General features: G+C 36.9%; 1 protein-coding gene across 2 annotated transcripts in view; it reads right to left on the reverse strand.

The window, feature by feature from the left end:
* Positions 1 to 25,241, reverse strand: part of LOC126100243 (histone-lysine N-methyltransferase eggless-like) — a 351,861-nt gene that overhangs the window by 37,039 nt on the left and 289,581 nt on the right. Inside the window, exon 21 of one of the 2 annotated variants that reach the window (XM_049910824.1) lies at positions 13,248 to 13,342. The exons of the other annotated variant lie outside the window; for it this stretch is intronic. Coding sequence (XP_049766781.1) covers positions 13,248 to 13,342 — 95 coding nt within the window. The remainder of the gene's footprint in view (positions 1 to 13,247; positions 13,343 to 25,241) is intronic. 2 annotated transcript variants of the gene reach the window in all.

Here is a 25,241-nt window from a genome sequence, read left to right on the forward strand (position 1 = left end):
ACAACAGTTTGTCTATGTGGGACGAATTGGACAAAATCACTCCCCTAATGTCATAGGCTTATAATGATATTAACTTGACAGGAGAGGGATTTTGAAAGAATTTCTGCCTGTCTGGTGAACCTGGATGATGCAGTTCTGTGGGCTGACATTTCAATTCTGGCTCATAGGCCCAGACCCTAAATTCACCTACGGCAATAATTCTTACAGGCAAACTGTCTCCCTCTTCCTCCTCGTAGCGTGCTAGATGTAGACGGCAAGTTCATTTTTCCACTCCAATTAGTGCACGAGGAACCCACTTTGCAGCAACTTTACGTAATTGCAGCTCGTCGCATAAAATCCTGTAGATTGTGGTCTTCTCGATATCAATATGGGGCCACAATTCCTGCAGCATCCATCTTCTATCGTTGGGTGATCTGGGTATGAGCACAGTCCGTACACTCACTGACAGGCAGCCCGGATTAGTGAATGTCGACCATTACAGTTCTGCCACATCTGAATGCACCTACCCACCGAGCAACCGCTTGGTACAGTAGATCGGCGTTTCCTACTGCTTCCGAAAGTTCCTAATGGTACCTTCGCACATTCCTTCCGCAGTGGACTGCAATCTTTATACGAGAGCTTGTTCGAGTCGGGTAACAACTGTCCTAATGTCTGCTCAGCTCACACTGTGGTCTCTCTTCACACTACACTGTCCTAGAAAAAAGACTGCCATTTACTGTCGTGTCATGTTACTGTGGATTCTTGAGGAGACGCCTAATAACGTGCAATACGTGTAGTATGTAATGATTTATTGTGTACAATTTGAATTGACAGTAAAACACATTTGCAATGACAAACCTTTTTTGCGTCTTTTTCCTCGTGCTGTATCTTTACGGCTATGTGTACATATTAACTAACCTTCCATTTGCATATTTCAGAATTTTTTTAACATCATTACCATATTTGAGACAAAAAATAGTTGCTATGACTAATGCCACGACTCTCACGTAAAGCTGTCCCATGCTGTTAGTAAGAGGGGTTGCATGCAGCCTTGTGAAAGTTTTTGTGATCCACTTACCACACCTTCACCAACATTGAATGCATGGTAGGCAATGACATTACTGTTACTGAAACTTTGAATGCCACCAATAGCTCAATGCTTCTACAGTGAGAAATGGCAAGAGCAAGCCATCAATTACTGTGACTACATTTATCATTATTATTCCAAATACCACTTATATTGTGAGTCGTTCAAAGCAGATGCCTGTGCAGCAACCCGATTCAGACTGGCAGCATGACCAGAAATGGTCTCACTCCTATAGACTTGCTCCGTATCAAAACCACAACTTCTGACTTCAGTCCCACACAATGGGAGGCACACAGTTCTGACATGTGCTACACAATCGAGACGCAACTTGGAGATGCACAAGGATGCCTTCACACACAGCATCCCAGGGTGCCCCTGAGAACTACAACATCAAGAATTGCTTCCCAGCTTTTGGTAATATCAGTGTGAGTCACAACTTGATTGCGTAGTGCAATCGAGAGCTGTACATCTCCCGTGATGCGGGGCTTAAAAATTTTACTTCTTCAAAGGCCATCATTGCTTGTCGTACTTTCAAAGTCGGTGAAGTTTTTAGTAATGACATTGGTACTTACTATTATTATTCTACAATGCCTTTTGTGATGAGTACCCAAGGAAATGTAAAGGTGGATCAAGATGAATCTATATATGTTTGGTGTAAAGGCTCTGGTGTACGTGAAAATGGAAAACTTGTTGGCGATTTGACTGTATATTACCATAAATGAACAACCCTGATATTTAAAAAAAAAAAAAAAAAACTGATTTTGCCAAAATCTGCAATGACTTGACAAAGCTTTACAGTTACTGCACCTACAACATGCAAATTAAACTTTAGGGTTTATAACATTATTTTACCAGCTTAATAACATATATGGTATATGGAACAGCTGATAAATTAACAATGCCACATACAACTGTTATTACACAGCATGGCACAGCTTTGTATTACTGAGTGGGTTACAACATACCACAATGCATGAAAATGACAATAAGTCGAAATTACAATTTCAATAATGTTTAATAACCAAAAGTGGAAATTATTTCATTTAAAAGTAAGGCCTGGAAACATAAAGAAGCTAATCATGTTGGTGAGTCAGACAGTGCCAACAATACCACTCCACATGAGAAAATGAATGTCTACAGGACATTACTGACCTTGGAAGTTTGTTTTGAGGAGTTTGTTAATGCAGACAATAATGCTGCCATGCTGCTGGAAGCTAGTGAACAAACAGTTGTGTCTGAGGTGCAAGAAATGTCCTCAGAAGAAAGTGAGGAGGATATGATCATTCTGCCTATCTGCCAGAAAGTGCCACAAGTCTTGGACTTTAGAACATTTTGCTGCAACATCCAAAACCACTCCTAGTTATACGAGAGTCAAGAGTACAGCTGGCCATGAAGTTATAAGGCATTCTGTTTCCTGTACAACAGCATGATTTACAGGAATTTTACACCAGAAAATAATTTGCAAGTACATCTTTTTAAGTTACATCACAGTAATAAATGTAAACCTTTTCTCTTCTTACATTCTTTTTCTGTGTTATTGTTGTACAATGATGTTATAAACACAACTGATGTACTTTGTAACATTCTGCATCTTCTCTTTAATCTTCCAAGATAAAAGAACAGTACATGCTCTAGTCTTTCTATGATAACATATAATATGCTGTAGTATGTACACTACTGGCCATTAAAATTGCTACACCAAGAAGAATTGCAGATGATAAACGGGTATTCATTGGACAAATATATTATACTAGAACTGACATGTGACTACATTTTCACGCAATTTGGTTGCATAGATCCTAAGAAATCAGTACCCAGAACAACCACCTCTGGCCGTAATAACGGCCATGATACACCTGGGCATTGAGTCAAACAGAACTTGGATGGCTTGTACAGGTACAGCTGCCCACGCAGCTTCAGCACGATACCACAGTTCATCAAGAGTAGTGACTGGCGTATTGTGACCTACAACAAGCGGTCATGCATTATCCTGCTGAAATGTAGGGTTTTGCAGGGATCGAATGAAGGTTAGAGCCACGGGTCGTAACACATCTGAAATGTAATGTCCACTGTTCAAAGTGCCGTCAATGCTAACAAGAGGTGACCGAGACGTGTAACAAATGGCACCCCATATCATCACGCCGGGTGATACGCCAGTATGGCGATGATGAATATACGCTTCCAATGTGCATTTACCGCAGTGTCGCCAAACACGGATGCTACCATCATGATGCCGTAAACAGAACCTGGATTCATTCAAAAAAATGACATTTTGCCGTTCGTGCACCCAGGTTCGTCGTTGAGTACACCATCGCAGGTGCTCCTGTCTGCGGTGCAGCGTCAAGGGTAACCGCAGCCATGGTCTCCGGTCTGATAGTCCATGTTGCTGCAAACGTCATCGAACTGTACATGCAGATTGTTGTTGTCTTGCAAACGTCCCCATCTGTTGACTCAGGGATCGAGACATGGCTCCATGATCCGTTACAGCCATGCGGATAAGATGCCTGTCATCTCGACTGCTAGTGATACGAGGCTGTTAGGATCCAGCACAGCGTTCCGTATTACCCTCCTGAACCCACTGATTCCATATTCTGCTAACAGTCATTGGATCTCGACCAACGCGAGCAGTAATGTCGCACTACGATAAACCGCAATTGCGATAGGCTACAATCCGACCTTTACCAAAGTCGGAAATGTGATGGTAATCATTATTCCTCCTTACACAAGGCATCACAACAATGTTTCTCCAGGCAACGCCGGTCAACTGCTGTCTGTGTATGAGAAATCGGTTGGAAACTTTCCTCATATCAGCACATTGTAGGTGTCACCACTGGCGTCAACCTTGTGTTAATGCTCTGAAAAGATAATCATTTGCATATCACAGCATATTCTTCCTGTCGGTTAAATTTCGCATCTGTAGCATGTCATCTTCGTGGTGTAGCAATTTTAATGGCCAGTAGTGTATGTATCTACATACTTTGTATCTACATACTATAATGGTTAACATGTAGAAAAACTGTATTCCAAAATAGAATTTTGAGTCCACAGGTAACACAACTTTTTTAACACTACCTTCTGATTTTTGGGCCCCTTAGGATTAATGAAGTTCACTGTAACACTTCTGTAAACGCACATCAATTACACCAAAAAGGGATTCAATGGTCAGCCTTGCAAGAAAATGAGAACTGTGCAGTTAATTAATTATTTTAATAGGTTAAATTCCTACAAAATCTAAGTAAAAACAATATGCACAGTTGTGACACAAAAACCACTTTTTCAAAAATGATGTACTGACTGTCCCTACAAGGGTCATTCAAACAGTAATGCAACACCGTCTTTTTCTCAAAGTAGGATCATTTTATTCATAACTTATTATATCATACTGTTTCCCAATTCTTTGGCTACAAAACAGTATTTTTCAACATAATCTCCATTCAGTCCTATGGCCTTACGCCATCTTAATCGGTCTTGTATGCTGTCAAGGCACTACTCTACAGGTCTCTCTCTCTCTCTCTCTCTCTCTCTCTCTCTCTCTCTCTCTCTCTCTCAGCCAAGTTCTTGCTGCATCAATAACTTCCTTATCACTGCTATAGTGCTAAGTTGCTGGAAATACATGACATGACACAGGACGGTTTAAAGAAATCGCAGGCAAAATTACAATTTTTCCAATAAAAACTGGCTGAGAAAATAAAATGTGCTGTATCATTTATTAAATGTTCGTTGTGTTATAAAGCCCAAGACTACAACATAATTTCTTTATTCACCATTCTTAAAAATTACTCAATGATGAAAACTAATGTCCTGCCTCAAAAAGAGCATTAATATGTTTAAAACTAAACTATAGAATTATTACTATCACTTACTGCTCACAAACACATCACTGTTGCTGTTACGTTAGCATTTTTATTTTTGGGCGATAATGCTTTTACCAGCAACCACAGCATTCATTTCTATCCAATGCAATAGTTGTTACTTATGCAAATCATACCGGTGACTTTGTGGAGATATATGTGAAGTCTCAACCTTGCAGTTGTGCAGTATGTGAGAAAGAAATTCAATGAAGGTTTTGCCATTACTTGACAACTGGCAGAGGTTCTGGAATTTACCAATAGCAAGTGACACAGAATTCGAAACAAATAGGGGCTGGTGCACAGGGAGGATAGAAGAGGGCAAGGATAATAGATGAACAAGAACAAAACCGTAATTGCAAATATGGTAGGTGGGGAAGAAAACAGGTCGTAGAAGTAAAAATATATAAAAATAAGGATTTTTTTTAAATATTAGCATAATTTAGGCACCAACAGGCTTAACTATACATTATGGAGTACTTTTTTTTCTCTTATTAACTCAAGTAACTTTATATGAATCAAAGTAGTCACAAAAAAACATGCAGTGCAGTCTTAGTCATGACTAAAAAACAAAAGAGAGAGAAATGTCAACAGTATGACTGCTGCAAGGCAGAGAGAAAAGTTCTTGGTCTCGTTGCACATAGAAAACTTCACTACTTGTAATGTTGTATAATTTTTCCACAGAGTTGATTAGCTCGCTGAAGTGCGATTTTGAAAGGGTCATGGCCATTTATGGCTAATACAACTTCACTGGATAAAAAATGATTGCAGTCACTTTTTTAAAAAATTGTGGGAATAGGTGGAAATAAGAGAATGTCAAATCTGGTAAAAAGTATGGTTATTCAAACAATATACAACAGAACGAACTCTGGAGAGTACGAGACAGGTACTGGTGGAAGTAAAGTGATGAGGGCAGCCCATGAGCAGTAACTGGACAGTACAGTTAGTAGGACATCAGCCTTTGAAAGACAATGGCACCGGGATGGAGTCCCGCTCTGGTATACAGTTTTAATCTGACTCGAATTTTCAATTCATAGTAAACATTACTATATTTTCTCACTGGTGAAGTATTTTATGGACCTGATAGTTCATGACACTTTTTCTACTTTTGCAATGTAATCCTCTCATAGCTTTTCATAGACACGGTCCAGGAGACTTGAGTTCTAGTTGCTAATTATTTTCATACAGGATAACAAAAATTATAACCCTTTTCAACCCTCAAAAAGCACAGCTATGATCATCCCAGTACATGAAACAAACTCCTTTACTTTTAGTGCAAGATTAGCAGCTTCTACTCCTTTGGTTGCTAGTTTGCTTCTCATCATGCAAGCCATATGTCGACAAGATAATAAACGAGACTACATTCAAAGTGGTCAGATGCCTCAAGCCAATCCCAGTTGACAGACGTGTGTGTGTGTGTGTGTGTGTGTGTGTGTGTGCGCCAACCAGGCAGCATTTCTTTGTTTGTAGAACCTGAAGGAATGAATGTGGCTGGTGATTGCAATATCCTTTAAATAGCTAAAATACAAAAAGCAATCCATTATTCAATATATTCATGTATGAAATTATGAGCTAGCACTCACCTATTTACCTACAAGAGATGATGTCTTTAATACTGTCAACATACACACAAAAATATATGAAACTACCCACACTATCTCAGCTTTTGGAAATATTTACCACAGCTTATACACACATGAAAGTACATGACATGTCTTACATTTTGGAACTATAGTGTTGCTGCTTTGTTTTTCACATATTCATGTAATTGTGTATGTTCAATGGGTTCCTGAAGGTCGAACTATTAATCAGCATTATTACCTTGAGGTTCTTGCTCAACTCCATGAGAATTAAGGAAAAATCTGTTCAAAATTTTGGAAGAACAAAAAGTCACAGGTTCTGCATCAAGACGACACATTGGCTCTCACCACATGGCCTGTTAAAAGAGGTTTTTAATGACTTATGGGATCCCAGTGTTAGACAACCCACCTTCTTTGCCTGACCTAGCACCATGTGACTTACCATTCCCTAAGGTCAGATCTGCATCAAAAGGAACAAGATTTCATTTCACTGAAGTAGAGGAAAACTTCCAGCACTGTTTCTGTCAATGGAAAATATGGATGGAGCTTTGTAGGGATGGAGGAGGACGAGGAGGAGGAGAGTATATTGAGGGCAACAATAACTAAATATATATGTTTTTGAAATAAAATGTGTTACAGCAGCAGTCCCATCATTTTACAGGCATGAAACATTTAATTTCCACTTAAGCTAACTCCTGAGCTCCTTAAAACCTGTTAATGAAAATAGAAAACCCATGGTATTGTTCCAGATTCAATAAAATGTGTTATCTATTAAACAAGTAGTACAGGCATGAAGCACCACAGGTATATCTTGCTGCTGATGTATAAAGTACCAATGTGGTCCAAGATGGACAGGTCGAGCACAGCCTGTACTTTAACCACCAAGATCACCTGACTGCAATCATCTCGATTTTTTTTTTTTTTTTCTGGGGCATCTAAGAAGTCATGTGTACAGCAGTCTGTCCGATATGGTTGAAGAACGGGAGCACTGAATTTTACAGTCTTCTGAGACCAGATGTTTCAAAGAATTCATAACTCACGGCAGAGACGAGTGCAATACTGCAATCAAATGGGAAGGTGCTATGTGGAGCACCTCCTTCATATATGGGCGTACAGTAAATTGTAACATACAGTGTGCTGAAGTATTGTAGTAGTATGTGTTAAGGTAGGCCTTTGGTGAAATTTGTGCCCAACTGGACTGCGACCTGATTGAAAATTTTACATTCCAAACAAATTTGTTCCCGCTAGGACAGTATTTGATACTGAAGTCATTGGTGGCTCATAAACGCCCAGTTGCATTTGTCTTGAAAATTGCTCATTTGCCAACTGATGTTTACTGGAATGTTTTTCTTACGTTATTGCATAATTTCACCAGTATAAGTATTTGCTACATCCTGCATACAAAATTTGTACTGAGGTGCCTGTGGTGCCCCTCTCAGTTTTTTCTCCTCCAGATGGCCACTTGTGTTGCTTGGGTCTTAAACCATCCCTGCTTACTTATGAAAATACTATATATTTATATATGGCTATATGCTGACCATTTACAAGTGTATAAACTGACTACTTACTCATAAAAGAAACTCGTTTAAGAACTTAGATGCAATGTCAGTGTAGATTGCACTTCAGCTCATTTGTCTTGTCTGTCAGACATTATATGCTGTAGGCAGACTACAAAAGTTACATAGCTGCGTATTCATTCTGAGCAAAAGTTACATTCTAAAGGATCAATTTCCCCTATATAACAACATGAAAATGAATTTTTAACAACAAATTTCATCAGAATGTAACTGTGGTGTGGTGTTGTTGATAATATTCCCTACTGTTTGCGTAGACCCCTGAAAACTGTACTCCACACACAATTCTCAACACCATCTTCTGGGCAGTGATTAATTCTTATGTAAAGATAGCTCTTGATTTTCTGAGTACAGATTATCCTAACAAAGTTCGGCAATTTTTGAAAAATAAAAAAAGAAGCCTGAAATGTCCTGCTGTAATCAGAATGGATATTTTTATTTAGTATACAACTTTCTATTTGTGAAGACATACGATGACAAAAATTTTCATGAGTGGTTAAAGAATGTTACCTATGAAATTTGAGTAGCTACATGATGTGGATACAGTGAAAAAGAGTGTTTGGCAGTGAAAGAGAGTGAAGACAATGCAACTGAGGAACCTATCATCATGCACAATGAGGCACTGAAATGTGGACATGTGTCACAGAGTATGTGGGGACAAAATTCATTTGGCTATACCAATCTTCTACGGAGAATGAGAACAGACGGGCGGGGGACATGGAAAACAGAAATGAATAAAAAAAAGACAATTATTTCCTAAAAGTGAACTGAAGGCAAATAATAACAAAATACAGCATGTTTTAAGTGAATAAATAAGCTACCAGTTTGTGGTGTGCAGTGCATTGGGTTTCTAAATTTGACATGTATTTTGGTTGTCTGTGCATTCTTGTGTCGACATTAACCCAGATAATCGGGAGCTTGGCGTAGCTGAATGAGTAGCCCAACTTATCATTTCACAGCTTACTAATGACTGAGTATCTGCAAAATACATCTATTTATATAGAATCAGCAAATTTTTTGGGAACGTTAATTTAATATAGTTCCTTTACAGATCAACATAACAGTTCTTGTAGTTAAGCTTCCATTTATATAAACATTAATTTAGCCATGTATGGAAACTGTTGAGAGCACCAACTACATAACAAACGTGTGGAACAATTTTTTCTGCTTCCGCCACTTTTCACTAATATTTATTAGAATGACACATTTCAGCAGCATGCTGCCATCATCAGCTGCTTTACAGTGACATGTAAATTAACAAAGTGTAATGGTGCCTATTTATTGGGGGTGTGCCAGTCAGGTTATACACTGAAATTTAATGCTGTGCACTGAAAGATTAATTTATTTCAGTGTATACCTTATGTAAGTTGAATATTTCACTGATGTCCTACTTACATTTTTGCTGGATTTGGATGGCATACAGAGCACAACGATAAACACTTTCATATTCAGATGTTTACATTCCAAAGACTCTTAGCAGCTAAGATAAATAAACTTCAGTTGTTAAGCTACTACAAACAATAAAAATATAATATTTTATATGAGCATATTTACATCATGACACGATTTCTTTGTTGTTCAGTATTGTTAAGTCATTTTAAGTTTTAGCAACCTGTTACCACGCACTGTGCTATAAACGAAATTTTCTAGTTTTTCATGTAAGTCCATTTGAAGTCCCTTGTCCATTTTATGTTAAAACCTGAAGATCATTCACAATATCCTGGAATGGATAGTCAGTGTGCTTAATCTGGGTGGTTATTAGTGATTTATCATAATAGTTTGTGCGAGAAGGAAAGTCTCTTCCAGTTTGGCGTTCATGAAGGTTTTTGTATGTACTACACACAATTTTGTAAATGCTTCAATTGCGTGTTTTATGACATACTCTACACATGCAAAGAAGATACTGATGTTACATATCTGATATAATAATCTTATGATTGGTATAAGACTTTCAAAACACTATCTTCTTCTGTAAACATTGAGATATACACATGACAATAGCAGAGAAGGAAAGTTGCTACTCATCATATAGCAGACATGCTGAGTCGCGATAGGCACAACAAAAAGATTCACACAATTATAGCTATCGGTCATTAAGGCCTTCACACACACACACACACACACACACACACACACACACACACACACACACCCCTGCAGTCTCAGAGAGCTGAAACCACACTGCGAGCAGCAGCACCAGTGCATGATGGGAGGCCACTGGGTGAGGGTAAGGAGGAGGCTGGGGCGGGGAGGGGGAGGGATAGTATGGTGGGAGTGGCAGAGAATCAAGTGCTGCAGTTTAGACGGAGGGCAAGAGAGAAGGCGCAGAGAGGGGCGGGGTAGTAGCAGAAAGGGGAGAAATAAAAATAAATTAAAAGACTGGGTATGGCGGTGAAATGATGGCTGTGTAGTGCTGGAATGGGAACAGGGAGGGGGCTGGATGGGTGAGGACAGTGACTAACGAAGGTTGAGGCCATGAGGGTTATGAGAACGTAGGATGTATTGCAGAGAAAGTTCCCATCTGCACAATTCAGAAAAGCTGTGTTGGTGTGAAGGATCCATATGGCACAGGCTGTGAAGCTGTAATTGAGATGAGGGATATGTTTGGCAGTGTGTTCAGCAACAGGGTGGACCACTTGGTTTTTGGCCAATAACTTTGTTGTGATTTCACATTAGCTTCACTCTCTAAATGACACTCAAAACAAATTTCCTTTTCAAGTCATCATTTGAAACTTATCAGTCATTTTCTTTGATTTTCTTTCGGCTGCACTCTCACCTTTGGCTGCTTACGTAGAATAATTCCACACGTAAATAGGGGGAGGGGGTAAGCACTCGCAAACACAGAGTCAAATGAATTGGGCCACACTGGTAGTGTAATTGCTAAAATTATCAGGAGGCATTTTTATGTAGCATTTTTTACACTGTAAAGCAAGTAAACTTGTGCTCAATCCAAAGTATGCTTTGAACACTGTAGTGTTTTACTGGGAATAGTGTTGCGCCCTTGCCTTCCTCTCACCTCTGAACTGACTTATACAACGAATTAGAGTTAAACATGTACTCCTAAACGAAGTGCAACTTGACTTGGCATTTTTGTTACAGGCAAAGGAAGCGATAAGTAACAGAAAAAAATCAGAGGACTGGGGGGGGGGGGGGGTTAACAGAAACAGCCTGAGCCAAGAGATCAAACACCATTTATAGAATTATGAAGAAGTAGTAAATAAATGAAATACTGTGGTATTCTTCATTATTAAAGATACTAATAATTTATTTGTGATTTTGTTTGTTTGTTTGAATGATCTAGTAATTTAAATGATTCTTTAAATAGAAATTTATTAAAATAATGCTCATCTCTGCTTACTGCTGTATTTTGTGTTTGCTTCCTCTTTCTGGTCAGTGATAAACAAAGTTGTCAATTAAACTCAGTTGTCATGCTTCTCAACGTAAAACTTTCTCACACGTTCTATTCAAAATGTGTCTCCATGTCTGTGCAATTTTAGTTGCAGAGTGAACATGAGCAATGTTTCATCAGCTACTCATTCACAAAAATTTACAGTTCCACAGCTAAATCGAAGACATTCAATAACGTTCAATATCTGATTATCATCTCAATTTTCATACTTGATCAATGTGGTAATATCTGGTGAATCTCAGGTTTACAGCATACATATTATACTTAGAAAATATTGAAAATCAACAGCTAAAAACAAAATTCTAATTCTACATGTATTCCTATCCTTTCTCGGCCCATTAATGTGATGAAGCTGGTTCTTTAGCTACATGGCTGGGCCGCTCACTTGACATCATGCACTCACTGAATGCACATCTGCATGATGGTGCATGAGGAAACTGCTTCTGCACTGTATGTAAAGTGAGTGATGAGAAACAACCACCACTCACATGGGTTCACATCCACCATGTGGATGCAGTGGTTAGTGCAAAGCACCTAATGATGACTGCATGCTGCCGAAATGCATTATGCTAATAAACATTAGTGAAAAGTGACAGAAACAAAAAACATTATTTCATAAATTTCTTCAATATGTCTCCCCAAAATCTATTATTACTTTTTACTGCTTCTTGATAGCATATTACACTTTTCAATAATGATGTAGTCATTTATTTATTTGTTTTTCTTTTAATAGTACAAAAATGGATGAACTGTACTCTTGAAGTTTGCAGCAAACAAATTTTTTACAAAGCAGGGGGGGAAAAGAGTAGAACCACTTGACATACTGTTTCCAAACTTTCATATACCTTGAAGTAGTGTTAATACCTCGAGTATTTGGACTACTTATTCTCGATATTGAATCTTTAATTTTGTGACAATGTCACTTCTCAAACTACTGTCACAGTGATGCGAGCAAATGTGATACATACATTTGAAAATATCTTAGCTAAAGGTATTTTGATATTTGAATATTCATTTATGGTACTAACTAATGTACAAATAGCTGCCACATCAGAGATCACTCAAAAATCCGAACTGTGAATGCTTTTCTTTCTCATTACTGCAAAGATGCATTGAAAACCCCACAAATTGTTTAGAAACCTATTTAAATAAGCAGATTTATGACATGTAATTGGCTATTTTTGTACAAAGCCCTTGGCATATTCTTAACACTTTTTTTGGATGCATACATAAATGAATAAACCCCCATACCTGCTGCTTTTATAGGTATAGTCATGCTGACTGAAGGGTATTCATGCTTCCCTTCGACGAGATTTTATTATGAAATTATTTTCTCTCACATTGTTATTTTCAGAGCAATAAAAATTAAAAGTTCAAACTATTACCAAAAAAGTGTTCTTTAATAGCATCCCACACAAAAATACAGAAAGTATGTTAAACAACCACAGTCTTTTGGAGCAAGGGATTCCTATTTCTGCAATAGGAAACATGACTGAAGCAAAAGGGAATATAGCACATATCGACAGATTCTTGAGAATCAAATCTCAAGTGGGTAATGAATGAAGCTACTTACCTTTCATTACTTTTTTCAAACTTGCCTTTCTACTTACAGATGAATACTACTCTACTCCAAAAAGTTAATATTTAGCTACCTGGGGGTGAATTTAATGTACAACTGCTACAAGCCATTAGCTACTTTATATATTCCCACTTTTTTTTCTTCTAATGATGGGAGAAGGAAAAGAAAAAGAAGAGTCAACAAGGACTTACTCCTCAGTTTCTTAGCACGAGCATTTGTAGTTTCTTTGCTCTGACTGATGTTCTCCGATGATTCCTGGTATGACCGTCTATTACGAAGACGTGTCCTGAAGAAAAGTAAAGCTTGATCATGTATTCAGCCATGTAAACCACTTATACATTCGTACTTTCACATATAGTTGAGAAATGACTTGAAAAATAAGCGGCTTGGGTTAAAAATTAATTACAAAATATAATATCTTATATAAGCTTGAAAGAAAAAAGCAGCAAATAACTGGCATCCACTACTTTCACCATTAGAAACATATCTGTCACTGTATCATATAATTTTTCTACACCAAACCATAACAGCCCATATTAAAAATTTAGTTATCAAAACAATGATGATACCTGTTGGTTTTAAACTAATCAGATCTATTTCAGAAACTGTAAGGAGACAAACTAAAGATAAGCACACTTCTGAAGAAGTGGTCACATATACCATTAGTAGCAGTTAACAGAAAACAGGAAGATAACATAAGAAGATTAATGAGAAATGAAAGGATATGTGACAAGGAGGCAAACAAGTTTTACCTTCATGATGGAACTGTTTTAATCACTGCAGGCTGTCAGTTTTATTCCTTTAATGCACTTTGCATATAAATTACATTACTTGCCAGGTGTGACCCTAGACCATTTTCAATTGTCTGCTGCAAAATCCCAAAACTACAGTAAACAGATAAGACACATTAGTGAACAGCATTATGATTACATGTTACCGTTTCTGTTTACATTACTTACATGATGTTAGTAATGTGTGTGCCAAATTAAAAAAAGATTGTGCAGTGTTGTGTGGGGACAGGCATTTGTTCCTGCATATGTGTATCTCAAAAATTACGAATATAGTCTTCCACATACCATCAGCTTACATGCATAACTTTCACAAAACGTCATGTAAGCAAAAACTAGCCCTTACATATTCATTTAACATCACAGTATGTACTTTCATTCACTCATACATAAATGTAATTACTACAAATCACAGCGAAACATACATCATCCAAAAATTATGATAGGAGCTATCATTTTGCAGAAACAAAATTATCACCACAGGGAGCTGTAGTCACGTGTTCAAAGTCTTGGTTACATGTTGTTACGTCTTATTAAAATTCTTACATCATGGACTTTGATGTTACTTATAACCAATAAAGGCATAATCAAATATTCATTACTGCTATCAAGATGCTATGAGACCTTATTAAATCTTTCTAAGAATAGAATGGTTAATTGCGTCATATTATGCTCATAACACGCTTTTTTCTCTCTTGAACATCAATGTCCTCTTATAAAAATGGAAATGAAATTCAAATAATTTGAAAGTCTGCTGAAACACTCCATTTGAGTCGTGATGCCTCTGACGTCATTGGCCAGCTCGCTGTTCCTACTGTCATAAAACTAATTCACAGTGACATCTTGTTTTAGGAGTCACGTTTCGGAAAACAGATTACAAATGGCGTGCAACACCACACTGTACAAATTCATCCATAAAAACTCTTGAAATCTTGTTTTTGAGTGTTCCAAAGAGTGTAAAGGTGTGCAAAAAGTGGTTGCACTGTATCAGCAAAATGCCATCATGTCAATGCCCAAGTTCACTTACTTAATTAAAAATGTCTTGCATTCTGAAGTTAACATTAATTTTCCTCTGTGATATGCTTTTACATTGTTACAAAGAAGGATAGTGACATTCAAGGATATCAAGTTCACAGAAAATTTATAGTTGTGGCCTGTTGCACTTATTTGGTGGCTTGGTTGGTATAATGATGGGTTGCCGAATATTAGAAGTCATATTCCTAGGTCTCCGATTCGAAACCTGCCAGCAAAAATATTTTAACTTATTTGTAAAACAAATTGAAAGTCATTGGATATGAAAACCAAATCACAATTACAAAACATCAACAAACCAATTAGAAACAGAGTATTAGTGTTTTTTCCGTGGTGTTTGCATGCACTTACATTAGCAATAGATTCGAACCTGTTCTGATCTGCAGTTACACATGCTATATGTTGCACCACATGCACTTGCTACAGGTGGCATATCTGTTAAGTGTCTTGTATAGTGGAAATCAGCACTATGATTTGCCAAGAATAATTTTATTGTGCTTAGGGTCGTAGTTCATGACTGACAGTTGACAATCTAGATATAAGATATGGACCCATTTCCAAAAGTTCTACGAATCCTTAGTTCCAGCAAGTTTAATGATGTTGCACGGATGAGGGAAAAGAATGTTCACCCTTGCACATATCACCGCTCTAAATGACTGGAGCATAAATGCATCAACTTTTGTGTGGTTTCCACTATCAGCGTACACAAAATTCCTTTCTATTGGTACTTAAAAGATGTAAATGCATTTTTTATTATTGAACAGCTAAACTATTTGCAGAAAAAGTACGTAAAAACCTAGGAACTTCGGCTGACAATCCTGTAACACATGTATAGCTTAGTCTTACTCCTAGTCTATGACGTCATCAGAGATTCAGCCAATAACAGAGCATTCTTGGTCACATGACCAAATCTTGATATTTGATAATTTTTATGCTTTAATTACATAAAGGTAATGTGGAGCAGCTGCTTTCTCTCAGATGCATATTAAATGTGGATGTATTACTTTTACTCTGTCTGACATGTTCTTTAAACTGTGTGTTATGAGAATATTGACTGTAAATGTGAGCTGAATGTTATAATCACTCAGGATAGCAAAAATCTGAACCATGATTTTTAACGTAGGAAAATAGCTTATTGTCCTCTGTCTTTATGCCACTGCAGTTAGTAGCATCTGTGCTAACTGTCATTACACAAACCATAAAGCAGCACAACATTACTGTCCCTCACCCTTTACTAAACCAGTACTTACATTTGATTAAAGTCGTATATCACATCAATATATGAACTGTCACAACCATTTACAAAACTGTTAAAATTGTTTACAATACTGTAAAAAAAATTTTTACTTCACAGATAATTCATGTAGGAAATAAAATATGATTAAAATTGTATACAAATCTTTATTCCGCAGGTCTGTCTTCTCATTTAATATTCACATTGGCTGCATTATGAGGTGCTCATGTATCTCAATCTCTTTTCTGTTCTGTGAGAATTTTTACTGTTACATTTATGTCTAACGTGGAGTGGCTGGTTACTCTCAGATGCATACTAAATGTGGATGTATTACTTTTACTCTGTCTGACATGTTCTTTAAACTGTGTGTTAAAATTGCTCCATAATTGGCCAATGTAAAATATATCACAATCTCTGGCGTTTATTTTGTAAGTGACAAATTTATTGACAGGTGGTTCTATCTGCATTTTGTGATTGTTGATGTCATTCAGCATTTTGTCAAAACAGAAACTAACATGAACATTATTCTTACAAAGCATACATGCTACTTTACCTGAAATTGTTCCGATAATGGCGTGAAAGTGTATTTCAGATTTTCTTTTCTTTTTACCTCTATAGCTAATGTGGTTTCATAATTTTTTATTACTTCTTTTGCTTTCTACTTCACCTGGCAGATTTCTCTAATTGTGTGCAAACTCTAATTTGTTTGTAGCTAAGGCTTCTATTATTCTTAGTTCTTTACCAGTTTCATCTTTTCTAATGGAAAGCTCACAATGTGATGAACATCGAATGGAAGAACACCTTTTTATGAGCAGTAGGATGACAGAAGTTGCTGTTCACTACTGTATCTGTTGTACATTTTCTATGAACGCCAAATCTATGTTTCAAATTACTATTATTAAATCAAGGAAGTTGGTTCTCATTTCCCACTCCAATTCCATGATCAATCCGTTTGCATACTTTTTAGTTGTTTGTGCATGTAATTTCTCTTTTCAATGCTGCCATTAAAAGGATCAATTTGTCATCTACATTCATCTGTAATATACTATTTAATCCCCGTTCTTTTTATATTCATTAAAAATCTTCCTCTTTACATGGCTAACAAAGATGTTAACAAGTGTACCCATGAGTGACATTCCCACTGCAAAGCTCTTTTTTTTTGTTAAAATATTGCACCTTGAAATGGAAAGTAAGTGTATAATAGCACTAGCTGTAGTACTTCAGTTACCTCATTTCGATCATGTTAGCTGTACTATATTTTAATAAATTGTTCTGGAATGTCCGTACAGAGGTTTGTAATGTCAAATGAAGCAAACTTCCTATTCATAGGAATTTTTATACTTTTAAACTCGTTTCGTAAATCTTGTGAGTTTCTAATTGTAAAATTAGTTTTGAATACATACAGTTTATTAATGATTCCATTAAGCTTCTTGCTTAACAAATACACAGGGCTGCCCATGGACAAACTTGTGTGTTTTCCTTATGGATCTTTAGTTGGGCTCTAAGGTTTAGGTACCTGGGCTTTGCTACAAGACAGCTTTTAATTTTTTTTTCTTCCTGTGAAGACAGAATTGCATTTTCAAGCTTTTTGTATGCATTAAATTTATTAGTTGGTCCTTATCAATGTTATAATATTGCCATTCATGAAAAATTCACTTACTTTATTTCTATATTTGTCTTTGTGAGTGATGATCAATGTGCTACCCTTGTCTGACTAAAACAGCAATGGCATCTTTCTCTTAGAGTGTATTATTAATATCTAACACTGTATCATACACTTTCCTATTAGTAACAAAATTTTTTTCTTGCAACTTCATCTGTTTGGCTATTAGTTCCAAGACTTTGCTAGTGAGCTCAGCCTGCTTGCAAATTGACAACTGTGCCATGTCTAGTAAAACCTTAGTATTTGCTGTTAATTTTTTTTTATTGATTTAACTTGGAATTTGGGTGAGATATTGTACATCTGCTCCAATCTAGATGTGTAACTTCTCTTTCAATGTTTTGTTTACAAACATTTTAACTTCTTTGGTGACAATCCTCAGCAAATGTCTGAAGATGGCCTTGTAAGATGAAAACAGGTTAACACAACAAAAGTAATACTGCAGAACAAAAGCAAACTAGTTCTTTTTATTTATTATAATGTTGTTCTACCAAGAACCGACAGAAGATTCAGTTAATATGTACTGAAATCCTTTATTTAGTAATACCATTTCTACCCTGGTACACAGGATATCTGTTAAGATTTGTTGCTCTTTGAGAGAAAATGTGTCCTTACATTGAATTTGACTCCTACTTTGTTGCTTAGTATTTCATTGTTTATTTTCTACAAGCACAGTAATTTTTCTTTTATGGAGTAAACATAAGTCTTCTCTGATCACATCTGCGTAACCATCTGCCAGACTAAGAATGTTATCAAACTGGAGGAGTGGTGGGTCTTTCCTAACAATAGTTGCCTTAGAATAGCTGCCTGCTAAACCATTCTTTATGATTGTACATTTTCCTATCTCATTCCTAATCCACAATTATTCACCTTTCATTTTTGCAGTATTCACTATTTTAGTCTTAGATTTAATCAACACACTTATTTCAGTACAACAATGTTCAGGACAGCAATGTTCAAACACATGCTGTTGATACAAATACTCTCTCAATAGCCTTTACCATTTTTGATTTGGTACTCTGGAAAGATAAATGTATGATATTGTTGATTATTGTGTGTGTGTGTGTGTGTGTGTGTGTGTTACTTCAAAACTTGTTTCTCATTATGTAGGGACAGGCACCTGTTCCCCACATACATATGTCAAATGTTATAAATATAGTATAATAGAGGGAAACATTCCACGTAGGAAAAATATATCTAAAAACAATCCATCCGCACATACACAGACACCCCTAAGGTAAGTCTTTCCGCTCCCGGGATTGGAATGACTCCTTACCCTCTCCCTTAAAACCCACATCCTTTCATCTTTCCCTCTCCTTCCCTCTTTCCTGATGAAGCAACCGTTTGTTGTGAAAGCTTGAATTTTGTGTGTATGTTTGTGTTTGTTTGTGTGTCTATCGACCTGCCAGCGCTTTTGTTTGGTAAGTCTCATCATCTTTGTTTTTAGTTATAAATATAGTCTTGCACATACCAGTCAGCTTACAAGCACAGCTTTCCCAGCACATCATTTAGGCAAAAGCTTTACTGACATCTAACTTACTAGTCCTTACATCTTCATTTACTGTGTACTTTTAGTATACTGATAAACGAATATGTAATGACTAGTAAGCTAGCTGTCAGTAAGCTTTTGCCCAAATGACATGGTGTGAAAGCTGTAAGCTGATTGGTATGTGCAAGGCTATATCTGAAACATTCAACATATGTCCATGTGGGGAACAAGCATCTGTCCCCAAATACTACAAAACATTATTTTGGAATCACGTTTCAAACGCTTCAAAATGGGCTAACACCGAAGTGGCCAATAATATAATTTACATGCAAGTGGAGAAAATGGGATGAAACTGGCGGCCTATGGTTGTTAATATGGTTCCATCATTTAAATGATTCAATGATGCTGTAGACCTGTACAGAAGAAATTCATGTGACTCTTTCCTAACTGAGCACTGGGCAATGTTTTATCTTCCCAACATATCAAAACAAAAACTCCAAAACTTTTGCAGTGTTATGAGAGAATGTCATGAACATCATATTAAAAATCCTTATCAGTGGGGTCTGAGTTGGGGTGCAGGTGGGTTTAAAGGTTGTTTTTCTGTGTTTATCGAATAACTCTAAAGTCATGGCTCACAGTGAAAATTCTTCCTATTACAAAATTAAACTACATTAAATTTCCTACAAGAAGTTCCTATCCATCCAGAACTAAACAGTTTCCACATGCTGCTGTGGAATAATCTCAGATTATTAAAAATATTGTTCTTGTTGTACAGAATTAATTTCAAACTTTAAAACGTGGGTTCAGAACAATTTATATAAATGTGTGAACCATCACTAAATTGCATTCATGCACTTCCCTCCTTCATAGGTCTGCAAACTACAGGCCAAGCAGGTGCTTCCCCATTATATCTATCACAATACATCACAAGAAGAAACTACAAGGTGTTTCACCAAGTTATCTGAGCCAACACAGAGCGTAAACATGCTCGGGGTTGCTTATTTTGCACAAAATGCATTAACGCTGCATGAGATGCAGGTACGAGTTACTAACAACTCAAATGCAAGTAATGCATATGGTCAGAATCTATACAAATCTCTACACAGTGTCCTACACTGCTGGAGGAGAAACTAATTCTTAGTCAATCTGTATGGCAGCTGTACTGCTGTTCTGGGAAGGCAGCTTCTGCCTCCGAGAGCACTGCTCACTTTCTAGTTTACAGACAGATTATTCTCTTCACAGCATTTCCTGCCCAGTTCTTTTAAGTGGTATACAAATTCACTGAACATGTGTTCACAGAGTGAAGTTATCTTTAGTTTACTGAATGACTACTTGTATGCAGTTATTAAGCGAGCTTTTATGTGAAATACATTCCTGTGTGTATGCAGTTATTAAGCAAGCTTTTATGTGAAATACATACCTGTGTGTTTAATTTATATGTATGATGTTGTCAGTGACATATGTAGTGGTGCTGGAAAAGGGATTGGATTGGACTGGTAAAATGTGGTACATCACTGTTGTCCATCACTGACAGCTTATTGCGAAGCCATATAACAGTGTTTTAGACACTTGTTGGTGAATTACTGATTGACAAAAAAGTTACTGCACTTCTCTCGCATTAATTGTGTTACTTGTAGAGTGGGCTGCACTGAGTGGAGCCACTTACCGCACATCCACAGTATATCTTCCAAGATGGATGTAAATACTGATCATGCTCAAGTCTAGAATAGTTATCTGCTGTAATGCACTGCCTGATTTTGTGTTGAAATATCTGAAGTTCTATAGAACCTTTTTCAGTTGCAGGGAAAGATAGTTTTAGCCTCTGGGATTCTTCAGAGGTTGGGAGAGCTGAGGTTGCGGTGAAGCAATTATACCCCTCATGCTGTGAAAAGTGTTCTAGACAGTGATAGTGGAGACAATGAAATCAACATCGACAAATACACATTGACAGCATATTACACTTGTAAAGGCTAGTCAGTGTGGTAAACCGTTGACATCTCCAGCTGTTGATATTTCTTATATAACAGTTCCTTCAACAACCACGAATAAGAACTTACTTAATAAACTGAAAATAACTTCACTGTATAAACATCAAGTTGGTGAACTTATTTTGTGTATTCACTTAAGACAATTGGACAGGAAATGCTGGGGAGGTATAATTTGACTGTAAATTGAAAAGCGAGCAGGTGGTAGAAGCTGACATTCCCGGAAGAACACTACAGCTGCTGTACAGTATGACTAAGAATCAACTTCTCCTCTAGAAGTGCAGATCATTATGTATATTCTGTCCATCTGCATTAGTTGCATTAGTGTTATTAGTAAATCATACCTGATTTCCATGTACTTTTGATGCATTTTGTGCACAATAAGCACCACTGCACACTGTGTCACCAGTCATTCATATGGTGAGGTGTGGAGGGCCCAAATATCTTTGTGAAAAATACTTTCGTTGCTTCTTGTAATATAGTGGGATAGACAGAGTGGGAAATCACTTAGTCGACTTTTTCAGTTTGCAGGCCTATAAGGGAGAGAAGTGCATGAACACAATCCGGAAACCTACCTTCCCCCACGCTTCTACTACCACATCTTCCTCCTCGACCCTGTTACATCTCTGGTACACAATTTAGCAATTAATACAGCTCTACCGCACTTAAATGTGGCGGGCGTATTTAAAATTTGTTCTTAAGCATTTTCTTTTAATGATAAAAATTAACTTTGCATTGTTAAACCACTATTTTTAATAACATGCAATTTTTCCATCCCCTGAACTGGAACAGTATTAGTGTTAGAAAAAAATGAATAATACCTTTTTTTTGTAGGAAATTTAATACAGATAATTTTGTACTGGGACAAATTTTAGCAATAAGCCATGGTTTTCGAGTTATTCAAGAAAAACATAAAATGACCTTTAAACACGCCTCCAACCCAGTGCTCACTCTCCACCGGTTAGGATTTTTAGTATGTTGTTCATGACACTCCCTGCTAACACTGTGCAAAAATTTGTGATTAAGTGACTTTTTTCTCGTAATTTTTCTTCTTTGACTGTACTTGGCTCCAGCAAGGAAAACAGTCAACATTATTAATTAAAATATGGTACAGCCAACATGACTGACATGAGTTAATTGAAATATTTCTGCTAGTTCTACTCACACTAGCTAGAGAAGTAAAAATAGAAAATCTATAATACATTGTCATGCATTACATCACAACAATTTTAGACAAAGTAGCACGTATGCTTCATAAGAATAATGTTCACGTTAATTTCGATACCGACAATGTGCTGAGTGACATCTTCTTTCACAAAATGAGACAGTGCCATCTTTCAATAAATCCCCCATTTACAAAATAACATGCAGAGAAAGCGACAAATTTTACATTGGCCGAATGGTGGGAAACTTTAACACACATCTTAAAGAACACATCAAGCTGAGTGACAGTAACCCACCCACGTTCATTATGGATCTGGGAGAAAGAGCCACTCTACATTACACATAAACATTATTTTATGGTCTATGTGAATTAGGTAACAAGAATGACTTATCACCATGAAATCTGGTTGGTGGTTGCAGAGCATTATCATACCTCTTCATAGAAGTAATTTTATTAATGATGAAAATTAGTTTTAATATCCTACTTTAGCAAAAAGAACATATGACCCCACTTCAGAGAAAATTACCAGAATGACACTTGTTTTTATACAGCAATAATGAATGGAAATAATGTTAGTATGTGGTAGTACTGTGAACAACTTTGACAATATTGCAAATAATTTTGACAATATTGCAAATAATTTTTACAGTATCGCATATAATTTTAAGTTCCCATACCGATGTGACAGAACTTTAATCAAATATAAGAACCATTTTACTACAATGGCAAGAGGCCAGTATTCAACTTTATGGTTTGTGTAATGAGAACACACACAGGGGCTATTTTCAGCAATGGCATATGAAACGGAAGGCAATTCTCAAAAAGATTATTAAGGTTTTGTAGCACCTTCTGCAGCAGTAACAAATATATGATTATGCCTTTATTGATTATAGTAATGTCAAAGACAATAATGCAAGAATTTTAATAAGACTTAACAACATGTACACAAGACCGATCACACAACAGTCCCCTCAGGTGGTAACTCAATCTCTGGAAAATAGCAGGTCTTAGCATACTCACATGATGCAAGTTTACTGTGATTTATAACAGTTACAATATATTTTAACAATCCAGTCTGGATTTTCCATTATGTGTAACAGTTACATTTATTTATGAGTGCGTGTCAGTACATGGCATGATATTAAATGATAATGTAATGACTAGTAATTTAACTGTCAGTAAGGCCTACATGACATGTTGTGCTTGTAAGCTGACTGGTATGTGGAAGACTATATTTGTAACATTCAACATATGTATGCATGAAAATAAGCACCTGTCCCCACATAACATGAAAGAAGTGGTTTTTTTATGTGACATACCCATCACCAATATCATTTAAGTAATGTAAACAACTGTAATACGTAAGCACAATGCTGTTCATTAATGTGTTTTACTAATTTACTGTACTTTTGGTATCATATTGCAGACATCTGAAAATAGCCTAACACAGTGCATTAAGGACTTAAACTGACAGCCTACAGTGGGTAAAATGGTTCCATCATTTAGTCAATACACTGAGGATGTGGAGCCCTACAGGAAGAAATTAAACAAATGTTAAACTGGAAAAGAAATATAGCAGGAACATGGAAGAAGAAAAGAAAAGAAAAGAAAAGAAAGTGTGAGGCAAGAAGAGATAAAGAATGGAATGGGGAAAAAACTAGCAACAGGTGGAACACACAAACAAATGATAAAACAATATAAGGAATACTCCTACCCCAAAAACTTGTGTGTCCTGGTTCACTTCACAGCCTCTGTACATTCTGCTACTGTGCCTTTCTTTCCCTACACCCACATTCTCACTGCAGCATTCTCCCCAATTCAACTAAGTAAACATATTTTAATTTTAGCTGCATCTCATCTCACTTCCTCACCTGACAGTTACAGTTATAATCAGCCCCCCTCCTCCCCAACCACCAAACAATGGATGAAAATTATTTTCCTGATCTCAGGGTTAAGCAAGTAATAATTCAGTAAAAGATCAAGCAAGAAGCAAACCGGCCCTCCCATTTATAGTTTTAGTGTACCTTTATAGAGAGTAGACAGGCCATTCATCTACTGATTTGGTTTATGTAACCTGTTAGCTTATGTTACTTCGAGGGGGGGGGGAGAAAGAAAGAAAGAAAAAAAAGGAGGAAGTTTCAGACAAATGATGTTTCACATCATTACAAACAATTCTGAACAAAAGGTTATGGACACAGATAAGGCAGGCACAGGAGTATAAGATGGGAATCCTAGTGACAGATTAGGTACATGTAAAAGTAAATGGGATCCCCACCAGAAAAGGCATGGAAAAATGAAGTATATGATCACCACAAGAAGAATTATGTAGTATTAATGTTTTATCTCTAATAAAACTTGAGAATGGGCTGTGTACAATCCCCCATAAACCACGGATGTTACAAAGATGGGTGTCTTGTGCGCCTGTACAATACAGAGAGTCATACCGTAGGTGAAACAACGTGGGGGTGTATCTGTGGAGAGGCCAGGCTTACCGGTGGTTGCTGGTGAGGAGAAGCAGAGTAGCCTTTTCAGTCTAGATTATTTTCTGATTTGACCTTGTAACATAAGCCAAAATGGTCTTTCTATGTTGGTACTGCAAATGGTTGAAAGCAAAGAGAAGCTGCAGCGCCTGTATTTCTTGACAACAGGCAGCTTTATGTATGGCTTAATGATAATGGCATCCTCCTACGTAAAATATTCAAAATATACTGGAGGTAAAATAGCCATTCGTATCTCTGGGCAGGTTGCTGTCCATCAGGATAAAACGTTACTGGCATTTGACAAGTCTGAGCGTGGAATGTTACATCAATTAACCATCTATGTAAGTTAGGT

This window comes from Schistocerca cancellata, chromosome 9 (genome assembly GCF_023864275.1).
Source record: "Schistocerca cancellata isolate TAMUIC-IGC-003103 chromosome 9, iqSchCanc2.1, whole genome shotgun sequence".
In the NCBI taxonomy this organism is placed as follows: Eukaryota; Metazoa; Arthropoda; class Insecta; order Orthoptera; family Acrididae; genus Schistocerca; species Schistocerca cancellata.